General features: G+C 41.2%; 1 protein-coding gene across 4 annotated transcripts in view; it reads right to left on the reverse strand.

Annotated features, from left to right (window-relative positions):
• SH3TC1 (SH3 domain and tetratricopeptide repeats 1) overlaps window positions 1–20225 on the reverse strand; it is a 47020-nt gene extending 26795 nt beyond the window's left edge. For all 4 annotated transcript variants that reach the window (XR_012645327.1, XM_074992428.1, XM_074992426.1 and 1 more), the window contains exons 1-5: window positions 20172–20225; window positions 13870–14150; window positions 10953–11024; window positions 7989–8116; window positions 1351–1456 (exon numbers count right to left, since the gene is read on the reverse strand). Coding sequence is in view for 3 of the 4 variants with exons in the window: in XM_074992428.1 (XP_074848529.1) it covers window positions 1351–1456; window positions 7989–8116; window positions 10953–11024; window positions 13870–14104 (541 nt within the window). In the remaining variant the exon portion in view is untranslated. The remainder of the gene's footprint in view (window positions 1–1350; window positions 1457–7988; window positions 8117–10952; window positions 11025–13869; window positions 14151–20171) is intronic.
• Window positions 20226–22240: the final 2015 nt, after the last annotated feature.

The following is a 22240-nucleotide window of genomic DNA, read 5'->3' on the forward strand; positions in this document are numbered from 1 at the left end:
GGCCCAGATTTTCAAGGATCGCAATTTTACATATCTAGAGCCTGATTCTAGAGGTGCTGAATACCTTTCAGCTAGAGATGGAGTGATCAACATATTTTAGAAGTCTCATTCCGAGTTACTGATGTTAAGCACCCAAAAGGATAGGCAATGAAAACCTATGGACATGTTTGAAAATTTGCCCCTAATTTTCTATATAATTTCCAGAGTGTAATCTGGCAGACATGAAAAGCAAACTATTTCTACATCCTGAATCTTGTACACCTTACATTTTAAAATTAAAACTTTCACTAACCACAATTGGACACAGAGATGACACTATTTTACAGAGTTCCTTGAACTGAAATAGAATTTAGATCATGTAAGACATGCAACTCCCATCTGAGAATGTGTGTGTTGGAAGGTAGCTGAATAAGTATGCATGGGTGTGACCTAGAACATCATCACTAGACTCATGCTATGTGACAAGAATGAGTTTTACTTTTTCCTTAAGATGACAATGTTATTAGAACAGCTAATACTCCTTGGCTGTGTCTACACTAGCATTGCACTTTCGAAAGAGTCATGCAAATAAGGAAATCAAAAGTGCAAATGAGGTGCAGATTTACATATCTGGCACGACATTTGCCTATTCTCGTTTCAAAACAGCTTCTTTCAAAAGAAAAAAAAAAAGCAGTGTAGACCCAGCTCTTTCTAAAGTAAACCCCATCTTCAAAAGAACCCTTCTTCCTGAAACAAAAGAGCAAGAAGGGTCTTTCAATGATGGGGTTTACTTTCAAAAGACCCACATCTACACTGCTTTTTTTCTTTCAAAAGATGCTCTTTAGAAAGGAAAATATGCAAATGAGGTGCCAGATATGTAAATCTGCACCTCATTTGCATTTTCAATCTCCTTATTTGCGTGCCTCTTTCAAAAGGGCAATGCTAGTGTAGACACAGCCCTTGTGAAAGACACTATTAGGAAGATAGAAATGTGGTCCCATGGTTAGGGTGCTAGGTTGGGACATGAGAGACTTGGCTTTAATTCCTGGTTTTGCAACTGTTGTCTTGAGTAAGTAATTTCATTTATCTGTGCCTTATCTGCCACATCAGGATGATGGTACTTTCACAAACTGTTTGAGGTGGAAAAACACAAAAGACTGTGTGGTGTTCAGATGGTATAGTAATGGGGATGAGGTATAATTCTCTCTCTGAGATGGTATTGCTCTAAACAATCAAACGTATGCATTAAGACCCTGTGCCTTTATCGTGCAAATCCCTCTCAACAATTGTTTCCAGATAATCAAAAAAGTTACATCTGCAATAAAAATACAATAAAAATCTTGAACAATACTGTGAATGAAATTAATTTACCAAGAGAATAGTAGGTTAAGAATTTCCATATTTCTTCAAATGTTTTAAATGTCACCACTATTAGATCTTGCTCACTATGAATAGACAACAATCTGGCTGACAGCTCCTAGCGAAGCAAACAAATACATTATTATAATTGTACTGGTAATAACAGATTCATTAAGCTACATTAGTCATTAAATGCAAGAATGTTTATACAAACACAAAAAAAATCAGAACATTAAATGTCTATGGTTCTTCATAGATACTTTACAGTTACTCATCCACATTGCACACAGAATAGAGGAAAAAAATATACGTGCCAAAAACATCAACAGCAAAACTTCCACTGGCTTTACAGGGGCTAGGATTTCACTCGATAACTTTAGCTATCTGTTGGCTCATAAACCATCAAATTTATGCTGTGGGCAGATTTTTCATATCATTTATACTCTAAAGATACATTGACAACTATAATTTAGTCAAGTTAAATTCCATTACAGTAAAATTCAGAATAAGAGTGGTTTAGTTTTCTGTTTTCTTGAAGAAAATTTAGCTAAATTCCCTTTGTCTACAGATATGAATATTTAATCCAGTTTACACCAGTGTAATTGAACCCAGAATTTGAGGCAGGGGGTATATGAGAGAGAAAACAACATTTAAAAGCTTCACTACTACTACTACTACTAAACCTAAACCATTTAGGAGAGTTATTACTGTGAAAGCCCACAGTAAAAAGCATGAATGAGATTGGGTGCTCCTTCTTGGAGCAGTATGTATACCATGTCTGTAGTTATAAAGATGAGGGGTATACAACACTGCAGGAGACTCCCTCATAAGGTCACTGAGATACAGAACTCAATCAATTTCTAGCCAGCAGTTGTATTATAGAATATAATTACCTTTCAGCTACAAGATGTCTTAAGCTATGGGCTAGATCTTCAGCTCAGAATCCTACTTTATTACAGTGACACACAGGAATGAGTATTAACGTTGAAGGTATTATGATGCTTCCCAAATGTTGCATGATCATCCTTAACGTTGTAGAAAAACAGGATTTTAATGGAGTATGTGTCAGAATAGGTAGAGTACGTCAGCTACTCTTCAAAGGAGTGTGTAGTTTAGTCTGGTCACGATTTTGCAGTAAGCTTTATGAAAAAATATTATTTTAATGATGAAATTAATTATGCAGTAGTCTAGGTTGGACATTAAGAAAAACTTCTTAAGCACAGGAACTAAGTGCCGAGGACAGGGGTCAGCAGCCTGCTGCTACAGAACCATATGAGGCTCTTTAAGGAGTCATTTGCAACTCCAGATACTGCTGCTGCTGACTCCTCTGCAGATACCTGCCCTGCCACTGCCGAATCAGTAGAACTAAATTTAATTGGTTTAACTGCTGGCAGGGTGATGGGAGGGATCCAGCCATTAAACCAATTAAATTTAGTTTCATTATTTCAGTAGCAGCAGGACAGGGTGCCACAGAGAGACCTTCACTTGCCCAGCTACCTTAATGGCCAAACCCCTCCAACTGGCATGGCTCAGCTCACCACCACAAGCAGAACACCTCCACACCAGCCTTTCTTCTGCTGGGCACATGTGGCTACTCAGTGTAGGCTCCACAGCCAGAGCCACAGATGGGTTAGTCTCAAGGGGCCAGTTTGAGGCTCAGGTGGGTTAATCCTGGGGATGGGTGGGAAGGATTTAGGGCTGAGAGGGGTTAATCCTGGAGATGAGGCAGTAGGTTTGTGGGATATGGGGCAAAGCCTGGGGATGGGGCGCAGATTTGGGGACAGAGTAGAGGCAGATAAAGCCTGGAGATGGGGGGCAGGTTTGGGAGCTGATGGAGGTAAAGCCTGGGAATGGGGGAGGGGGATAGGGAGGGTTGATGCAAACTTTGCTCCTTCCTGCGTAAGAGCCCATTCACTGGTGCAGCGTTTTCCTTGTCTTCGTTTGCTATCTAATCCAGGGTGAAAATGACAAACTTTCTAACTGGTACAAATCATTGCGTGTACGTTGTTCTTAAAACAGGAATTACAAAAAGTCTGGTCTGATGTTATTTATTAAGGACTGTCTTGTATTCACATGCACTGCAGCTCTTGAAGTATTGATTTTGTAACTGAATTTGAAAAAATAACTCTTCTTGCTATTTTGGTTGCAGACTCCAGGCCTAGGAAGACTGTGGAATCCTCATCAATAGAGATTTTTAAGAACAGGTAGACAAACACCTGTCAGTGCATAACACAGTGGTCTAGTTCAGCAGTCAAACTCCCAACACGCCTGCCAAGAGTGGCCCGTGAAGTTATTTTCATAGGCATGTGAGGCAGGAGCTCAGCCCTGCCGCCCCTCCTCCCCCTTGCAGCCAGGAGCTTGCTCAAAGCCATGCTGCCCCTGGATTAACAAAAGGCCATCTAATACTACCAACCACCCCCTAAACAGTAAGACTTTCCATTTTTATTTATTTATTAATGAAGCTGTTGTATGTAGGACTATTAGGCTGCGTCTACACGTGCACGCTACTTCGAAGTAGCGGCACCAACTTCGAAATAGCGCCCGTCACGTCTACACGTGTTGGGCGCTATTTCGAAGTTGAAATCGACGTTAGGCGGCGAGACGTCGAAGTCGCTAACCCCATGAGCGGATGGGAATAGCGCCCTACTTCGACGTTCAACATCGAAGTAGGGACGTGTAGACGATCCGCGTCCCGCAACATCGAAATAGCGGGGTCCTCCATGGCGGCCATCAGCTGGGGGGTTGAGAGATACTCTCTCTCCAGCCCTTGCGGGGCTCTGTGGTCACCGTGGGCAGCAGCCCTTAGCCCAGGGCTTCTGGCTGCTGCTGCTGCAGCTGGGGGTCCGTGCTGCATATAGAGGGTCTGCAACTAGTTGTTGGCTCTGTGTATCTTGCACTGTTTAATGAAAGTGTGTCTGGGAGGGGCCCTTTAAGGGAGCGACTTGCTGTTGAGTCCGCCCCGTGACCCTGTCTGCAGCTGTGCCTGGCTCCCTTATTTCGATGTGTGCTACTTTGGCGTGTAGACGTTCCCTTGCTGTGCCTATTTCGATGTTGGGCTGAGCAACGTCGAAGTTGAACATCGACGTTGCCAGCCCTGGAGGACGTGTAGACGTTATTCATCGAAATAGCCTATTTCGATGTCGCAACATCGAAATAAGCTATTTCGAAGTTGGGTGCACGTGTAGACGTAGCCTTAGTGACTTTAAAAAAGTATCACCAGCACTTGGACTGTGCATAGAGGTCAAAAGGTCAAATTTCATCACTGCGCCTCAGAAAGGTTGCTGAACACTGTTCCAGTTATTACTTCGTCCTCCCTTAAGTGCAGAGGGCTGGATGAGATGAACTACTGAAATCCCTTCTTGTACTTTTTTTTTCCTGATTCAAAGATTATTAATTCTGTAAAGAGAGTCTGATACACCAAGGTATATTTAACAAAAATTAAGTGTAATAATGTGTTATGCACTGTTGCTTAGTAAGGGAGTACTGTCCTCCTTTAAAAAGCACTTCAATGTCTTCCAAAGAAAAGTGTTATATGAAATCTCGGTGTTCGCCATAGTATTTTACTCATTTCAATATCTTGGGAAATACTCTATTAATTTACAAACAACGTTATGATATTTTTCCTTTTTAAAACATAAATGGATTACAAAAAATACTGCTGTCTCTTTAAGAATCTGAAAACTGATATTGGCAGAAGGCACCTCTCATCTGCACCTAGATCTTTGTATCACACTATGCTTGATTACATATTAATAAAAGAGCAGAATTACCATCTTTGACAATCAAAATCTATTAATAAATTGCCAAAGGCTGAAATAACCCAACCCACATTAGTTGAAATGAAAACAAATTCTCCATTTTATAAGTAAACTCAGCATTATAAATCTCACTTTTCTGACAGCCCTTTCCCAAAATCTGTTCACTAGCAATACCTTAAAATCTAGTAATTTGTGCACAGTAGGTTTTTGTTTCCCTCAGAACTATGAATCAAAAGAGACTAGCAAGAAAACAGATTAAAAACTTTGCAAAAAATAGCAGACTGGTAAGGAGAGATCTTGTACATGAAAGAGAAAACATGTAGAAACTGATAATACTAACTCAGTGCTAAATAATTAAGATTTCAGTGTTTGTCTTGCTAGTGAGAGAGATGGGGAATCCATATTAAAATGGATATTGCTAATATGAACCATGCAGAAGAGTGAATATTTACCATTTCACCTTTCCATCAGTATGAAATGATGATGATTCAAATAATATTTGAAACTATTATTATTGACTACCTGTGTTCAGACGCGAATCTATGGCATCCCAATAGTTGGGGGACGTTCACATCCAGGGTTTGATGAGGAGGCCCCCCCGTAATGATTTCAGAAATTACGGTTTCAAGCAGGTATGTGAGTTAAGCAGCACAAGCAGAGTCATTGAAAGGAAAATTAACAAAACTGCTTCGCAAAATGGGATTTTTCCCCCTTCCACTTTCATACGCAAACACAAATATCTAAAACTAGCTACTTATGCTTTGCATGCAAAGCATTCAGCAGTTTTATTTACAGTGCCTTCTGCTTTTCTTTCTTTTCCAATATTTCCAGGTCTGTTGCTATTGTAATTGTATTATTTTGTTGGCTTTTTTCTAAATCTAGAACATAACGTCATTCCTTTCTTGTCAGACTTCTACTATACACTTAGGCTACATCTACACTAGCACATTATGTCGAAGTAGCCTATTTTGAAGTAAGGACATCGAAATAGGCTACTTCGACGTGTATCGTCTACATGTCCTTCAGGGCTGGTGCCGTCGACGGTCCACGTCGAAGTACCGACAGGGAACATCAAAAGGAGCCGCCCCGGAAGGAAATGTGGAGCATCCACACATACACAAAGTGCTCCCCGTCAAAACAAGGGGCCAACAAAGCCCCAAGCCACTCCCTTAAAGGGCCCGTCCCAGACACACTTGCCCTGCACAACACAAGATCCACAGAGCCGACCAGTTGCAGACCCTGTGCACGCAGCATGGACCCCCAGCTGCAGCAGCAGCAGCCAGAAGCCCTGGGCTAAGGGCTGCTGCACGCAGTGACCATTGACCAGCCTCTGCAGGGCTCTGAGAGTCTCTCAACCCCTCAGCTGATGGCCGCCATGGAGGACCCCGCTATTTCGAAATAGCAGGACGCGGATCGTCTACACACACCCTACTTCGATGTTGAACGTCGAAGTAGTGTGCTATTCCTAACTTCGGATGGGAATAGCGATTTCGACGATATCTCACCGCCTAATGTCAATTTCAACATCAAAATAGCACACGGCGCATGTAGACACAACACATGCTATTTTGACGCTGTGCCGGCTACTTCAAAGTAGCTGGCTAGTGTAGATGCACCCTTAGTCTAATAAATAATGCATCCAGTTCTGTTCCATTTCAGTGTCCCAAATACTGTAGCCTCTAGTTGGGTTCATTTCTTCTGACACTTTTTATTTGAGTTAAGACAGGAAGTCCATCACAAATCTAGTCTTGATTTTCACTGAGATTCAGAAGATACAAAGGTGTCTGTATGATTACATGGATCAATATTGTGAACATTTACAGTTTGTCCTTTTTCATTCGTGTTTCTTTTTCTGTAGACAGATTCTTCCGCAATTGCTACTTTCATAAATCAACTACTTACACACAGAGTTATTTTCTGCATCCAGGTCAGAGCCAAAGACACAGTGGAGCTTACTTATAAGCATTCTTCATAGAATATTTTCCGTAACCTCAGTTTTGTGATGTGGGTGGCATTTCAGGTCCATGTCTCATTTGTGTAATCTGTACAATACCTGCAATTTGGAACTGATACGTGTTATTTAGTTAAATGAGTTGATCTGGCAATTCTCACAGTAGTTAGAATTTCCTGTCTTCCCTTTTCTTCTTTTTTGTTTGTCACTTTCATGTGCCGGGCATATTATTTTACACTTAAATCATGTGCATTAAGGTTACGTATTAGTAAACTCAAGAACTGTACCAGTTTTCCACTCTGTATCTTGAGTTCCATTTTCTTTTTATTGGGATATTAACATTTGTACTTGGTTTAACTAGCATTTCATATTATAGAGTTATCACTGTGGCACTGTCTCCAGTGCAATACTTTAATCAGGTCCATTAATGAGGTGCAGTAGCCAGATTTTTAGAAGTGCTTACCATACAGCACATCCCATTTTTATTAAATGGAGCTGCTGGGTTTTGATTTCTTTTTTAATTCCTAGCTATTGTAGGTGTCTAAACAGGAGCTGAGCCCTTTTGAAAGTCTGCCCATTATTGTCTATGTTACTGTCCATTCATATTTACTGTATTTTGACTTGTGTATCTGAGTCTTTGGGAAGCCTGCACGTCATGTTTACTCTCTCATTTTTCTTCATCAAATAGATGTGGTAAAAGTGGGACCTGCCTGATCCTGGAACATTAGAAGTAAATTTCTAATATAAATAAGTCCAAAGTTACCCCAAAGTGTTACTGGCTCTGTGATTACAGCTTCTGCTCCTAAGTACATAACAGCTTCATGCCAGATAACTAACAGGCAAAATTTGTCTGGGTTCTTAGTACTGGCACTGAAATGTTTTGGCAGACTCTGTTACAGGTAACACCCAAAACTGTTCTGTAAATACACCAAACAACTTACACTAAAAACTGCCATGACCTCCCTGCTGTCATTCTCCAGAAGACGGAGTCGTCCTCTCAGTTCTCCCTGAAGTCGTGGGTCCGGAAGTCCACTCTTTCGCTTTACCGTGATTAGCTTCAGGGAGATATCTGAGAAGAACATTCACTTACAGTCACACAAGTTCTTTGGAATGAAGAGCCAGTTTTGCCAACTTTTGGAAACTGATTAAAATTTGTGGGATCCACATTTAGTCCAGCCCCTCAAACTTCTTTGGTTCCAGTAGTACACAAGATTCTGGGAGGCTATGTGTTTTGTTTCATTTAGTTACCTGGTAGATGCAGCACAACAAGAAATACTTTGAAGCAAATTCTTTGTTGATTTCATTGGAGGGGTTTCAAAAAATAACTAACTATCTGAATGTCTGTGGAGAAGTGCAGGGGAAAAACTGCCTTGAAACTTTTTTTTAAAAAAATCTGAAATTTAGATAAATCATAAGAGATCGTTCTGCAAACTGAACTCTGTGCTCTGCACATTAAGTCCTAAGGAGCTAACACACCCAGGAGCAGACCATCAGCCAGTTTCCCTAAATTCAGCTGGCTGGAAGGATACAGCACATACAAGTTCTAATCTAAAATTCCCTGGCACAACGTCTTGCCATCTGGCTGTTTCAGGGAGCTTCATATAAGTTATATTCAGACATGTAAAAACTAGACTTGGTCATATTTCTCTCAAACACCTTCTTTCCCCACTCCACCCCCACGGAAAATTTTGACTTCTTATTGAAAAATAGAGTACCAAAAATTTTTGGTTGAAACCCAAGCATTTTCAGTTTTCAGATGAAAACTTTTCAACATAATCTCAACATTTTCTATATAAAGCAGACCTTTTTTTGTGGAAACAAGCTGTTTAGCTGGAAAAAAAAATCTGTTAAAACAAGTTTTGACAGTTTTTCCAAACAGTCCTACATACTATTGCCACTCATACAGAATCTGCAAAATGAGCCAGTTCTTGATTTTACATCTGATTAGAAGCAGAGTGCCAATAAAACACAAAACCTCCTAACAACAGAAGCACACTAGCAGTTATGTAGCACTTTAAAGACTAACAAAATAATTTATTAGGTGATGAGCTTTCGTGGGGCAGACCTTCAGATTTTTTAGTCTTTTAAGTGCTACGTGACTGCTGGTTTATTTTTGTTAGAATACAAACTAACATGGGTAACTCTCTGTTACTACTTCCTACCAACAGGCTGAAGAAATATTTCACTCCTGAGAGAAGATACACAACCTATTGAAAAATGTGTTCTCGCTAAGCCTTACCTAAGTGATTGTAGTCTTTCGCAAAATTATCTTCACACATCGTCCTAAACTCTTGTGCACTGTTAATAGTCCTGATAGAAGTGACTCCTGACAGTCTCATAGGCTCAGATAACACTAATGCAACAACTTGAAAAATCTCTATAAGGTCAGGTTGAAGGGTACTACGAAAGGGCAAAGCAACATTAATGAAACTTATTTAGCTGAGACCCAATAAACATATAGCCAGCCATGAATGTGACAGACTGTAAATGCTCCAAATACTATTGCTCAGGTAAGTATTAACTTGTACCATTGCCCAACTTGTTTCCTTTGCCACTATTAGACAGTATTTCATTCCCAATAAATCCTAAAAACAATTGTCAAATTTTCAACCAAAGGCACACAAACAAACTCCTTAATAAGCAATTTCTACATTTAAGTACTAGATTGTTTACATATTTTATTCAAATTACAAAATTGATCAATATTCCTGATAAAATCACCCACTTAATTGGCTTGAGCGTTAATACTAACTCATGTGAAACACTTCTCTCTCCAGAAGTTGGGCATGCTACCTCCTTAGCCAATTTAGAACTTCAGTGTTCTTTATGTCAACTGGAATCTACCTATATTCATTTTAAGGAGATCTGAGTCAGACCTTTAAAAAGTAGTTCTGCAAGGTGCTGAGCATACCAGCCTGACTTAGTGAAAAACTTAAGCAGTTATTTATTAACCACATAAATGTTTGGCTGACTCTAGCTAGAGTGCTCAGCATCTCTCCATTAACTTCAATGGACTTTGGATCAGGTTCCGGTCAATCACAACCAGAGACCAATTACAATTCACTAAATTGCAGCTACCTACAGTATGTTCAAGTTTGGTCAAGAACTTAAACACAGACCAACGTCTAATTCATCAAAGCACAGCACTGCCTTTAAGACCTGAGGTTTCATGCAAGTTATTTACTTGTGCAAATATACAGTTACCCTGTTTGCTTGAAAACCGGGGGTGGGGGGGAACCAATGTGAACAACAGTGGTTGCCTTTGAAAATTTTACTCTATATCTTAAAGAGTCAAGAAGCTTATTGATAATGGCTTTTTCTTTTCCTCGCAGGTTGGAGGGATGGGGGAAAATCTAAACAGAATGGAAACAAGTCACTGACAGAAAATGAGCTGTTCAAGTAACTACTAGGGCTCAAATCTCCCAAATACAAGGACTACCCACCTACCTAGAAAGCATTTCAACATCTCTGGTAAGGTTGGCAGTACTGCAACTGTTAAGAGTTCACCAAATATTAGAGACGCCCCTAAAGATTATGAGATTAGTTTTAAAATAATAATATATGATAAATATTAAGTTTGTGTTGTGTTCCTTCTGACTTGAGAACATTCAAGATACAATCTGTACACACTGCCAGGCTTTTCTCCCTGAAGATTTATATTTTTTTAAAAAATGAAAGCTGAAATCCTCAACAAATCACATGCTTCCAGGAGCTAAGGATGCCTTTCCCCTCACCCCCCGCACCTCACCCAGTCTATACCCATGCTATTGGGAGATTTGTGATAAAACTGCAAGAGCTGGCAACCCTGGAAGTACCACGCATCTAGTAACTCAGCTAAGAAGCAAAGATTAATAAGAAAAGCTCATACTCAATATGATGTGTAGCAAGAAAAAGTTCCTTCCTACCTGTTGGGAAAGACTTTGTTGCACTGGGAGGTATCTTAGAACTGGTGTTCAAGCAGTTATTCTGAAAAGAATCTACAAGAAATAAAATGGTTGGTAAGAGGCATTTTAAAAGTTTATTTTAAAATACCTTAAAAAGTTCTGATCCTTTGCAGTGAACTGTAGAAGAAAAAAGGTTGTTTGTGACTTTTGTCTTTTCCTTATGCACAAATTCCCAAAGGTTTCTGAATGAAATTTAAGATTTTTAAGTCATCCTGCTTCAGAAGGAGAAATGGCAGCTTGGTAACCTGAGTGGGCTTGCCACAATGCCCTGGAAAAAAGATCCTCATGCTGCCTCTTCCTCTTTTGGACCATCTCTGGAAGAAGAAATGGAGTCTCAGAAACTCACTGTCTCTTGTTACAGTGAGGAACCAATTACAGTGGTTCCCTGTGAGCACAGGGAAACCCTTCCTCTGAAGTCCAGTCACAAGTCAGCTGCCATCTTTCATTCCACTGATATTAGGTATCTTCCACTCAGGCTGAGCCCACCACATAGGGAGCTACATTTCCAGGGACAGGAAACCCAGAATGGTAAGGGCTGTACCACAGAGCTGATCCCAGAGAAACATCCTGCAGCCAAGCTCTCCAGTGCTGGCACACATGAATAGCTAAGCAGGGTCTTCCTTGCAATGGAGCAGGGACTCTCCAACTACCCCACCTCCCCAATCCAAGCTCCTTCTACTCCCCATCCACTGGCCGACCACGATTCTCTGCAGCCTCTCCTCACCAGTCCCAGAGCTGCCTACTGTCCTCCAACAAACACTATCTATCTGCTTTCAGTCTTAATAGCCCCATGCCTCTAGCCTCAATCTCTCTCAATTCCTGCCTTCTGCTTTCAACCTCAATATCATCCCTGTCCTCCTCAATATCTCCCCTGCCTTCTCCCTGCTTAACCCCAGCCCTCCTTGACATAGTAATGGGAAAAGCATAGACTCCCACTCCTGCCCCCATGGACCTCAGTTCCTCCTGTTTTCTGTCCAGTGTCACCAATCAAGTGACTGTGACCCAAGCTAGCAAGTCACCTGTATGTCACCAGATGCCATTAAAAATTGTAGTTCAGTGACTTGTCACAGCTAAGCTTGAAAATTCTGTAGCAGACCCAAAAAGTCACTAGATCTAGCAATAAACTGACTGACCTGCAACCAGGGTTGTTCTTATCCATTTGCAGAATTTGCAGCTGCATCGGGCATCTGAAAATTTGGAGCACTATTGGGTCTTAATGTCCACCCACCTGCCTCTTTCTGTCCCTGTTCTGAGACTGCTACAACCCTGTGAGTCTTCCTTTAGAAGTGGGCTAGTTAACTCAAAAGCGAAATAACTTTCTAACAGGCCTACTAGTAGAACATTGACCCTAGGGAAGGGTCATCCAAGTGGTAATGAACTCCATTAATAGTCCTACACTGCCAGTTTCTGATTTTACCATGTTAGTCTAGAGGACCTTGGTTTAAAATTTGCTTTCAGTATATTAGTGTTGCTGAATATTATTAAATTCACTCTCTAAAAATCATCCCTTTCCCACCCTCAGGGCTATCTGAGGGAATAGGGGTACCAGTTTAATAGTACTGTATAGCACCCTATAAATCCTAAGGGCAGCCGTCCTGGCAACACGGTTGAAGAGATGGTGCCCCTGTCTGGTGTTATGCATGCCTCAGTGATCTTGTTTCTTTGTTTTGTTTCCTTGGTTGGTTGGTGTTTTGTTAGCATTCCACCACCACCCTCAGACAGTGTAAATTGGCATATTCCTCAATGTACCTATGCTAATTGTGCCAGGCGATTTCCATATATTTCTATTACAAATTCATTAAATCAGACTACAGGCAAGCAGAGATAGTTGGACATTTTTGAAAACTTCTACATTCGATGAAAAATAGCAAAACTGCTCCACGATATCTGTTGCTAATCCCCTCCCCTCCCATATCCACCCCCATTTTTTTAAAAAAAATGTACTGACAACTTTCTTGTAGTGAATGATTCAACACTTCCTCCCATCATTTGGGAGCTAGGAAGATGCTAAAGCCACTTGTCCTTACTTCAGGGCATTCTCCAGTGTAAATGGAGGCTGCCACATCCCACACCTTTATTAGGGCCATTTTCATGTGTCACAAGGGATCAAAAGTTACATGGGAAATACTTTTCCACCTGTATTGTCTGCTTTTAAAAAAATGCGTGTGGATCTATTTATACAGTAGCTTGTGGTAAAGCAAAGTTTTCGTTAGCTTTCCAACTGTCTTCCTCCCTCCCACCACCTCCACCCATGAATCTGTTCATGTTACACAAAGGCAGTGGAAAGGAAGCCCACAAACAAGGATGCAACATAACTTGAGATGTAACAGAGCTGGCAAGTTCCTGCATATCCTCGAGATACTCTACTGAATTAAGCTCAAGTATCTTTGAGGTCCGTTTGCTAAATGTAAACTCTCTAAGGGTGCAGATATGATATTTGGATATTGGTTCAATCCTAAATCAGAGGAAGAATGTCAATTAATGACTTGCACTGATCAACCCTACATCAACTAGGTGTTCATTGGTGTCCAAACCAATGAGGTCTGATGAAGGTCTGCAAAACACTCACCGAGTCTGTCCCTTGGCCCTGGAATCTTGGTAAGATTTAGGACAACATTTTATCTTACCTCTGACTTAAGGTATTCTGAAAAAAACCTGAAGAGGAACTCTTAGCTGATTTTTTAATATGGTCATTTAGCCCTTTTGGGAAGGAAAGATATAGTTGTCTCATTGTTCAGTTTACCAATTGCAGAAGTGCTTTGGAAGGAGAGGGGGAAGAAGAGCACAACTGAAAACACAGCTGACAGTTCTAAGTTCCTTGCAGCACAAACAAGTGAAGAGCCAAAATGACCAGATGGCGCAACAATAAAGGGCTTACCCAGTTTTTGTTCCAAAGCAACTTTCTCTTCCATGTTGGAGATGGCAGTATTAGCTGCCACACGTGTACAGTCAGACTCATTTCTCCCCTGCTGCTGTTTATTTCCTTCCCAAGAGTTATGTTGCTTCCTTTCCAGGTAGGAAGCAGAGCTGCAGAATCCTTCCTCATCCATCGGGGTGTGGAGCCCGAAAACACAAACATTGCATTCCACTGCTGCTGCTGCTGGGAGCTCCATAACTTGCAATTCCAACCAGTGCTATAGAATTTGCATCGTCAAAAATCTAAGGAGAAGCAGCATAATCAATCACATAAAACTCACACTAAAACTCTGCTTTTTATTTATTCAACAATGGTTATCAATGGGTGTGCAAACAAAAATTTCAATTGCATTCAATCCAGGAGGGAAATCTTGAAAAGTTTCATTTTTCTTTGATCAAATCCTAAATAGTAATAGTACAGAACATGTCAGCCACCTAAGGATTCCGGAAAAAATGAACTGTAGCAGGAAAAAAAAAAAATGTACTATATTCAGCAATAGGTTGAATTATGTGTTCTTCCATAAAATATCCAATCATCAGATTTTTTTTTCCTCCATAAAGATCACGCCTCTCTCCAAATACTCTGATCTGGAGGTGTAAAGAAGCATCAAGATCGGGACTAAAAATATGTGAATTCTAGTCCCAGATCTGACTCTGACTTTTGTAATGAAAGTTGTTGGAGAAGTCCTTATGCATTTAATATCTACTATATATTTTAAAAAGAGTTTGTCTGTTTGATCAAGAATGCCTTCTATACAATAAGAGCTAGGACCACCGAATTTTGTTATACAGCTTCCTCTTTTCATAACTTAAAGCAACTTAAGGGTCTGGTTGCGCCAGGAAAATAGGATGTGCCTGGAATAGGATTGCTTCTCCTAAGCAAGCAGAAAGAGACCAGAAAAAAAAATCACCAAATCAAGTATTGTCCTAAAAATTGGCATAACAGAGAAAATGTTGAAAGGCACAGAACCAAGATGAGCTAGATAATAGAAAGAACCTGAAATAGGATAGCTTATAAATAACCTTACAAAAAAAAGAGATAAAATGGAAAAGTGTGATGTAGTGCTGTAAATCAATGCTTAAGGTTTGAACATTAGAAGACAATGTCACTGGAAACCAAATTAACAAAATTAGAGGACACTGTTATAGCCCTTTATGTTAAGGCATAGTGAATGATAAGAACTCAGAGGGAAGAAGACAAAAATACACTTGATGAAATTCCAATTTAAAAAATTACTTAAAATTAACTTTGTAAAAATACAAACACATTTTCCATTTATTTTCCTCAAAAAACATCAATTGAGTTAAGGACCGGAGCAACAACAGGTAAATTTGCTAGTTAATAATGACTATGTTTATTACTACGGCACCTAAGAACCAATGGACATCAGGGCCCCTTTGTGCTAGTTTATTCATGACTTTATATCTGTAAATGGAAAAATTCTCAAAAATTTAGCAATAGCATGTAACATGAGTGGAGCAACCTGTACAAAAAACTAGAATTCCAGGAACTCAAGTAATGAGTGACAGAAAAGATACTATTTAACTTTTGCCATCTCTTTTGCACACATGCATGCATGTTTTAAGGGTTACACATATAATGGGGTTATGCACTAGCCTGAAGTAATGCATTGGAAAACATGCTGAAAGGCATCAGAGCAAAGTCAGAATTCCACGAGTGTCAAGACAGATACCAAGTATCGGAGGGGTAGCCGTGTTAGTCTGGATCTGTAACAGCAACGAAGGGTCCTGTGGCACCTTATAGACTAACAGAAAAGTTTTGAGCATGAGCTTTTGTGAGCACAGACTCACTTCATCAGATGCTGGTCTTGGAAATCTGCAGGGCCAGGTATAAATAAGCCAGAGCAAGGGTGGGGATAACAAGGTTAGCTCAGTCAGCAAGGGTGAGGCTTACTACCAGCAGTTGATCTGGAGGTGTGAACACCAAGGGAGGGGAAGCTGCTTCTGTGTTTAGCCAGCTAACTGAGCTAACCAATTGGGAAGTGTGAATCCTATCCACAAATGGGGATATCCATGGATAGAAAGCCGTATCTGGGGAGCTGGAGATCTCTAGTCCTGGGAACGACAGCAGCAAAAGGAGAATGTGATGCAGGCTCATAGGACCCAGTACCTTACATAGGGTGACCATGTGTCCCCTACTGGATGGGATGGTCCTGTATTTGGGAAACCAAAGAGATGTCCCGACATATTTTTTTAAAAGGGACTAATTGTCCCGTATTTGGGCCCTCCCCGCTGACCTTTTCCGTGGGCGCAACTGCTGTCGGGAGTTCTGCGAGAGTTCTCAGTTGCAGATTCCCTGAGGCTGGCAGGGTGCTGGTGGCTGTGGCTTCCCAGGGGCTCCCAGTTCCCCATGACTGCCGGGGGCAAGGGCTGCTGCTGTGACTTCCCTGGGGCTGCACACCTGTGGTTTCCCTGGGGCTGGCGGGGGAGCAGCTGCCACTTCTGCACGGCTCCCAGGGAGCACTGGGGCCTGCTGCTTCCCCAGGCTCAGCTGCCGCCTCCTTCCCTGCTCCCTGCGCTTGGTGGAGCCTCCTCACCATATCTCTTTGTCCCATATTTGGGACAGGGGGATATGATCATCCGAATCTTACACTAGCTGTTCCTCACAGCTGTACCACCTGTGGCCCTACCCCAATGGGGTTATATGGCCCCTGACAGGAGACCCAGCTGTATGAAAGGGCTGGGGGTGGGTCCCAAGGCAGTACAACCACATGGCCAGGTGGAGCTGACTGTGTAGGGTGCTGGCTCCTGGGAGGAGCAGCAGTGCCTACCTAGTAGAACCCTTTGCTTCAGCAAGTAATTTTTATTGCTGGATATCTGCACATGTGTGTAGAAATCTGCACAGGGCTCTCAGAATGAGGTTTGCATGCAGGGTGAACTATTCCAGAGCTGTTTACTATGGGGTAATACTTATACCTTCATCTGAAACTGCTGATTCTTGCCTCTGTCACACATGGGATGCTGCACTGGATGGTGTGTGGCAATTCCTGTGCTGAATGAGCTTGTTTCTTTATAATCAGCTACTCCCAATGCACTTATACTCAAATTCATTTTTAAAATTCCAGTATTACACAGTTGCCAGAGAAGTATAGTATCCTTTGAACCTTGATCTAGCAGCCATTGGCCGTGTCTACATGTGCCCCAAACTTCAAAATGGCCACGCAAATGGCCATTTCGAAGTTTGCTAATGAAGCGCTGAAATGCATATTCAGCGCTCCATTAGCATGCGGGCGGCAGCGGCACTTCGAAAATTGACGCGGCTCGCTGCCGCACGGCTCGTCCCGATGGGGCTCCTTTTCGAAAGGACCCCACCTACTTCGAAGTCCCCTTATTCCCATGAGCTCATGGGAATAAGGGGACTTCGAAGTAGGCGGGGTCCTTTCGAAAAGGAGCCCCGTCAATTTCGAAGTGCCGCTGCCGCCCCCATGCTAATGAAGCGCTGAATATGCATTTCAGCGCTTCATTAACAAACTTCGAAATGGCCATTTGCGTGGCCATTTCCAAGTTTGGGGCATGTGTAGACGTAGCCAATATGTGTCACAGCATCGTGTCTCATGGAAGCTGCATGGGCTTTCAGTCTCTCTCAGCACAGTAGCCTGTTCCTCACTAAGTGAGTGTGTGGCGGAAGAACAGGAGATCTCTCTCTTTAGCAGCTCCTGCACACTGGCCTGAGGATGCTCTTTGGGGCACTGAAGAACTCATATTTGAACAGGGCCTAATATAGTAGCATTCTGGTCTGACTGGCACACCTAAGCACTATAATAATAATGGCTTACCTGCAGAGCCTATGAAGAGTATGAATACCAACAGAGCTGAGGTAGCAGCTGGACATCTCGGCACATCCTAATACAGAGCTAGAGTTTGGGTTTTCTTATCAGCTTTCACAGCTGGCTAAATCAATCTTTCATCTGCACAGGTCGGCCTTCCAGAGAGCCACTCTCAACAGCCTCTTTTTGGCTTGTGTGGCTCCGAAGGCCATAGTTATTTTCCTGTGCATTAAGCACATCTTGTTAACAGGGCTTTCAACCATGCTGATTTGAGAGCTGTTCACCATAGAAGCAGAGAAAGGAAGGTATTTTTTTCCGTTGGAAGGAAGAAACTAAACTATTCGGTTTTCCCACAATTTTATTCCCCCTTGCCACTTCCTTTTAAAACCATCTGGAGAGCCATTATTAGGCTGTTTTAAAACACTACTGAGTAGACCAAAACAAGATGGCCTGATATTTTCTAGTCCCCAACAGTGTCGCAACTTTAAAAAAAAGACTGCTAGGGAAAATAGTAAAGAGTTACGCCACCATTTTGATTTAGTCCCATTTTGATTTAGTGAAGCTACTCCTCAGATAAAGTGGTGGGTGAAGGATAAAAAGAATTTAAACCTTCCGACTGTACCCACAAAACAGGTTTAAAAAAAAAAAAAAGAACATGACTGTGCAAAATGAATTGCCCTGTGCATCAAAAATGACTTGAAGGGTACACATTGGAGGTGAAAATGTTGAGAAAACTTATGTTTTTAAAGACAGTAGGCAGCCATTGCCAACTGTAGTCATGTGTCTTCATTTCTGGAACTAGAACTCGAAATTGCCATGGGAAAGACTCCCATTTATGTTGCATAGGGCAGCAGGAAGATTTTTCTGTTCTCATCCAGGTTTGAACCAGTGTCCTAGAAAGCAACATGCAGTAGTAGCTGACCACCATACTTAGCACTTATATATACCTTCCACCTGAGGATTCCAATAGACTTTACAAATATTCATGAATTTGGCTCTAACATCCCTGACAGAAGACAAATAATCATCCCAATTTTACCCTGGAGGAAACCAATGCACAGAGAAGGTAATTTCCCAAACTCATCACAGCCAAGAACATAACCCAGGCTGCCTGACACCAAGAACCAGCTCCTCAGCCCTACTCCAGCCACTCAGCAATTCAAAGCAACCCTAAGTATGGTGTAACTTGCCCCAGAAGAGTGTCACACCTACAGGAATTCTTGGATGGTACAGAATCATCTTTGTTGCTCCTATGCATACCCCTTTCCAACTGCTTCCCTGCACAGGTTCATGGTCTGAGTGAAAGAGATTGTAGCTGGAGTTTCTTTATTCCCCAGTTGTTGTTCTCCAGTCTGGCCTAACAAACAATAATGCCTCACACACCTTGTCTTTCTAATATCACAGGACCTAGATGGCTACTGCAACATATGTTGGTTTACATTTTTTGCCATTTTGATTGTTATGATGTTTGCTGCTTCATCCTTTCTTCTTATCCACTTCTCCCCAGTTTGTTTGTTTCACTACTGATTTTTATCTTTTAGCCTACAAACTCTTTAGGGCAGAGACTGTCATTAATTAGAAGCTTGTGCAGACCCAAGAACAATGGGATCTGGGTCTACTTGAGTCTCCTAGGTGCTACCACAGTTATAAATTAAAATAATAATATTCCACCCAACATATTATACTGTCCATATATAGATACAGTAAAAATGTAATATATAACTTCAGTGGGTTACCCTATTATGCAGGTAAAGCGCCTTGTAAACTTCACCATTCTAGTTAAGGAGAGGTCACATGGAAATCCTTCAGTCATTTTGTTAAAATGTGTTCTTCAAATCTGTCCTTCAAAAAGCTCACTAGGGCTTTTATTCATTGACAGGTAATTAGGTGCTTTTGAAAACGTTAACCTTCTTGCAAATAATAGTATTGTCTCTGTTTAGTCTCATTTCTGAAAATGAGACTTCAGTGCTTTTGAAAATTTTATCCTATGTCCAAAAGTCTCAGATGTTTGCACCTAAAAATTAAGGATTCAGATCCTCATTTAGGCATCTAACTGGGTCATTTTTAAGCGTCTTAATATGGATTAAAGCTCCTCCTTTTGGGTGCTCAGGTTTGAAAAACGTTTGACCTTTTCTGAAGATACTAAAGTATGTAAAAGAAAGAAAAAAGAAAACCAAAAAGCAAAGACCAGAAACATGTGCTTGACAAAAGCAACAAAAACACGACATGAAAATGACCATAAAAAAAAAAAAAAAAAAATCACTGCTGAAACGTATTATTACAACGTATTACCCTTACACTTTGAAAGCTATCCCTGTGCCCATGCATTAAGCTACTCTGCCACTAAAATAATTTCCCTTAGTAACTTGCTCATTTTTTTCCAGTCGTGGTAGAGCTCAGTACTCAAATATTACAACACAAAAAGCCTAAACACTGCTAGATACTGAGGTATGAAGCATTAAAATATTTCTCCTACCTTTTCTGAACGTGAGTTGTTCTAACATTCTGGTGAACTGCAGGCAGCCTTCCACAGCTATGGTCGGAACTGACTCCCAATCCATCCCTTCCTGTTTGACCTTTTCACCTTTCCTGTTACTGAGGAACAGCCCAGCTTGGCTATATGAACTAACAGAAAGTTGACCATTAACTGATAGTGTCTGTACAAGAATCTCCTCTTCCAAAGTGCTCACAACTGCAAGCTCAGAGCACTGAGCTACGAACAAATTTGCCATTCAGGAAAGCGTCACAAATATTCTGGAAACTTCAGTCGGATACATTTGCTCTTAGGAGCTGAAATTTATAACTACATATATCTGGAAACCCCAACTCACTGTGCTAGATGCTATAGAAACATATAATAACAAATTGTCCTTAAGACAGAGAATACATGTTTCTTTTATATAAAGTTTTGGTCAAAGTATTAGCCTTCTCAAAATTCTACTTACTAATATAATGGCTCCCAATCAGACACTGCATATTTCCACATTTCCCTTTTAGCAACCATGATTTTATAACATAAAAGTAGAGACTTGGGTTCATTTAATATCCTTTAATTTATTTGTCTTATAGAAATGTGGTCACACCCTAGAAACGCACTATAGTAACCCCTGCTGTGCTAGGTGGTACACAACTACAGAACAAAAAAAAAATGCTGTCCCAAAGAGCTTTTACTATTGCTAATACCTAATTGAGCTTAAGTATGTTACTTACTAATATCTGTTATTAAGAAGCTAACCTTTCTTTCAGAATACAGTAAGTGAGCTACAGCAGTAAGATGCAAGTGAGCTGTTTTTATTGTTGTATATTCTGATAATTTGCATTATAAACATTGTTATAACAACAACTGGCATCTATATTCTCACTCTCCAGATCATCCCCTTGTCGTGAGTGGGCTGGTGTGTTCCAATGAACTCGAGTGATGCCAGAGAGAGTATTGACCTTGCCACTGTGGGTGACCCTGCTGGGAGTACAAAGGGGACAGTCCAGATGAATAACGATCCTAAAAGCCCTCAATGGCAGAACAAGCAGAGGATAGCAAGGATGTTATAACAGCTGTGAAGGGAGATTAAAGCTGCAGTGGACAGGAGACTCCCAGTCATCATTGATCACAAGCCATTGGACCTGAGCCCTCTATCTGTCAAGAACTGTGTGGTGGCTGCAGTGCAGCAGTCCCCCCACATTAAAAGAAGTCATGTGCAGGCATCTTCCTCTAAGTACTACTCTCCTAAACTTAAGCCCTACAGTAGCTGGCAAATGTTGATGAGAGAAGGATTGTGAAATCTGGAAGCTTTTAGTCATGGACCAGTACATAAGTGGTGGATGAATGTGTCAATCATTCTGTTTCAAGGACTGAGATGATAGAACGGTTCTGCTGTTGCTATCCATGACTGAACGTCCCTATTTAGGATCCGCTTTTCTCACTCCACATGGGGAGGGGGCTCAAAAAGGTGCCCCAACAATAGTCTACCTCAACCTCCATGACTGGATAACTGCATCCAGTGGGTTCACCTCCATGATCCTTTCTAAAGTCCCTGTTGGCATCAATGAGTGTCTCATGACTCTCCGCTTGAAGCTTGCCAAAAACAACAAGCAACAGTCTTCAGTGCTTATGCACTAACTCTAGATGCCAAAGATGATATGGAGAAATTCTACATCCTATTGAACACAGTCATGAAAAAAAAAAAAAAAAACGACAAAGATGATGAGATTATTCTCTTGGGGGGGGTTTCAGTGCCAAGGTGGGAAACAATGTGAACCTCAGGCAGACGACCATTCGGAAAGAAGGAGTTTTGCTAATGGAGTGCTCCTCCTTAGGAATTGTGCTGAACATGAGCTTGTCATCACAAACACCTCTTCCACCAGAAAAACAAATTTAAGACATCATAGCAACATCCTCAGTTGAAGCCTTGCCACCTCATAGACTATATCATCATCTGTGCTCAGGATTGGCGTGATGTTCTTCTCACATGTGCAACAACTAGTACTGATGACTGCAGGACTGAGTACCACCTTATTTGATCCACAATGGTGATTAGGATTGTCACC

The sequence above is a fragment of the Carettochelys insculpta genome, chromosome 4, assembly GCF_033958435.1.
Source record: "Carettochelys insculpta isolate YL-2023 chromosome 4, ASM3395843v1, whole genome shotgun sequence".
In the NCBI taxonomy this organism is placed as follows: Eukaryota; Metazoa; Chordata; order Testudines; family Carettochelyidae; genus Carettochelys; species Carettochelys insculpta.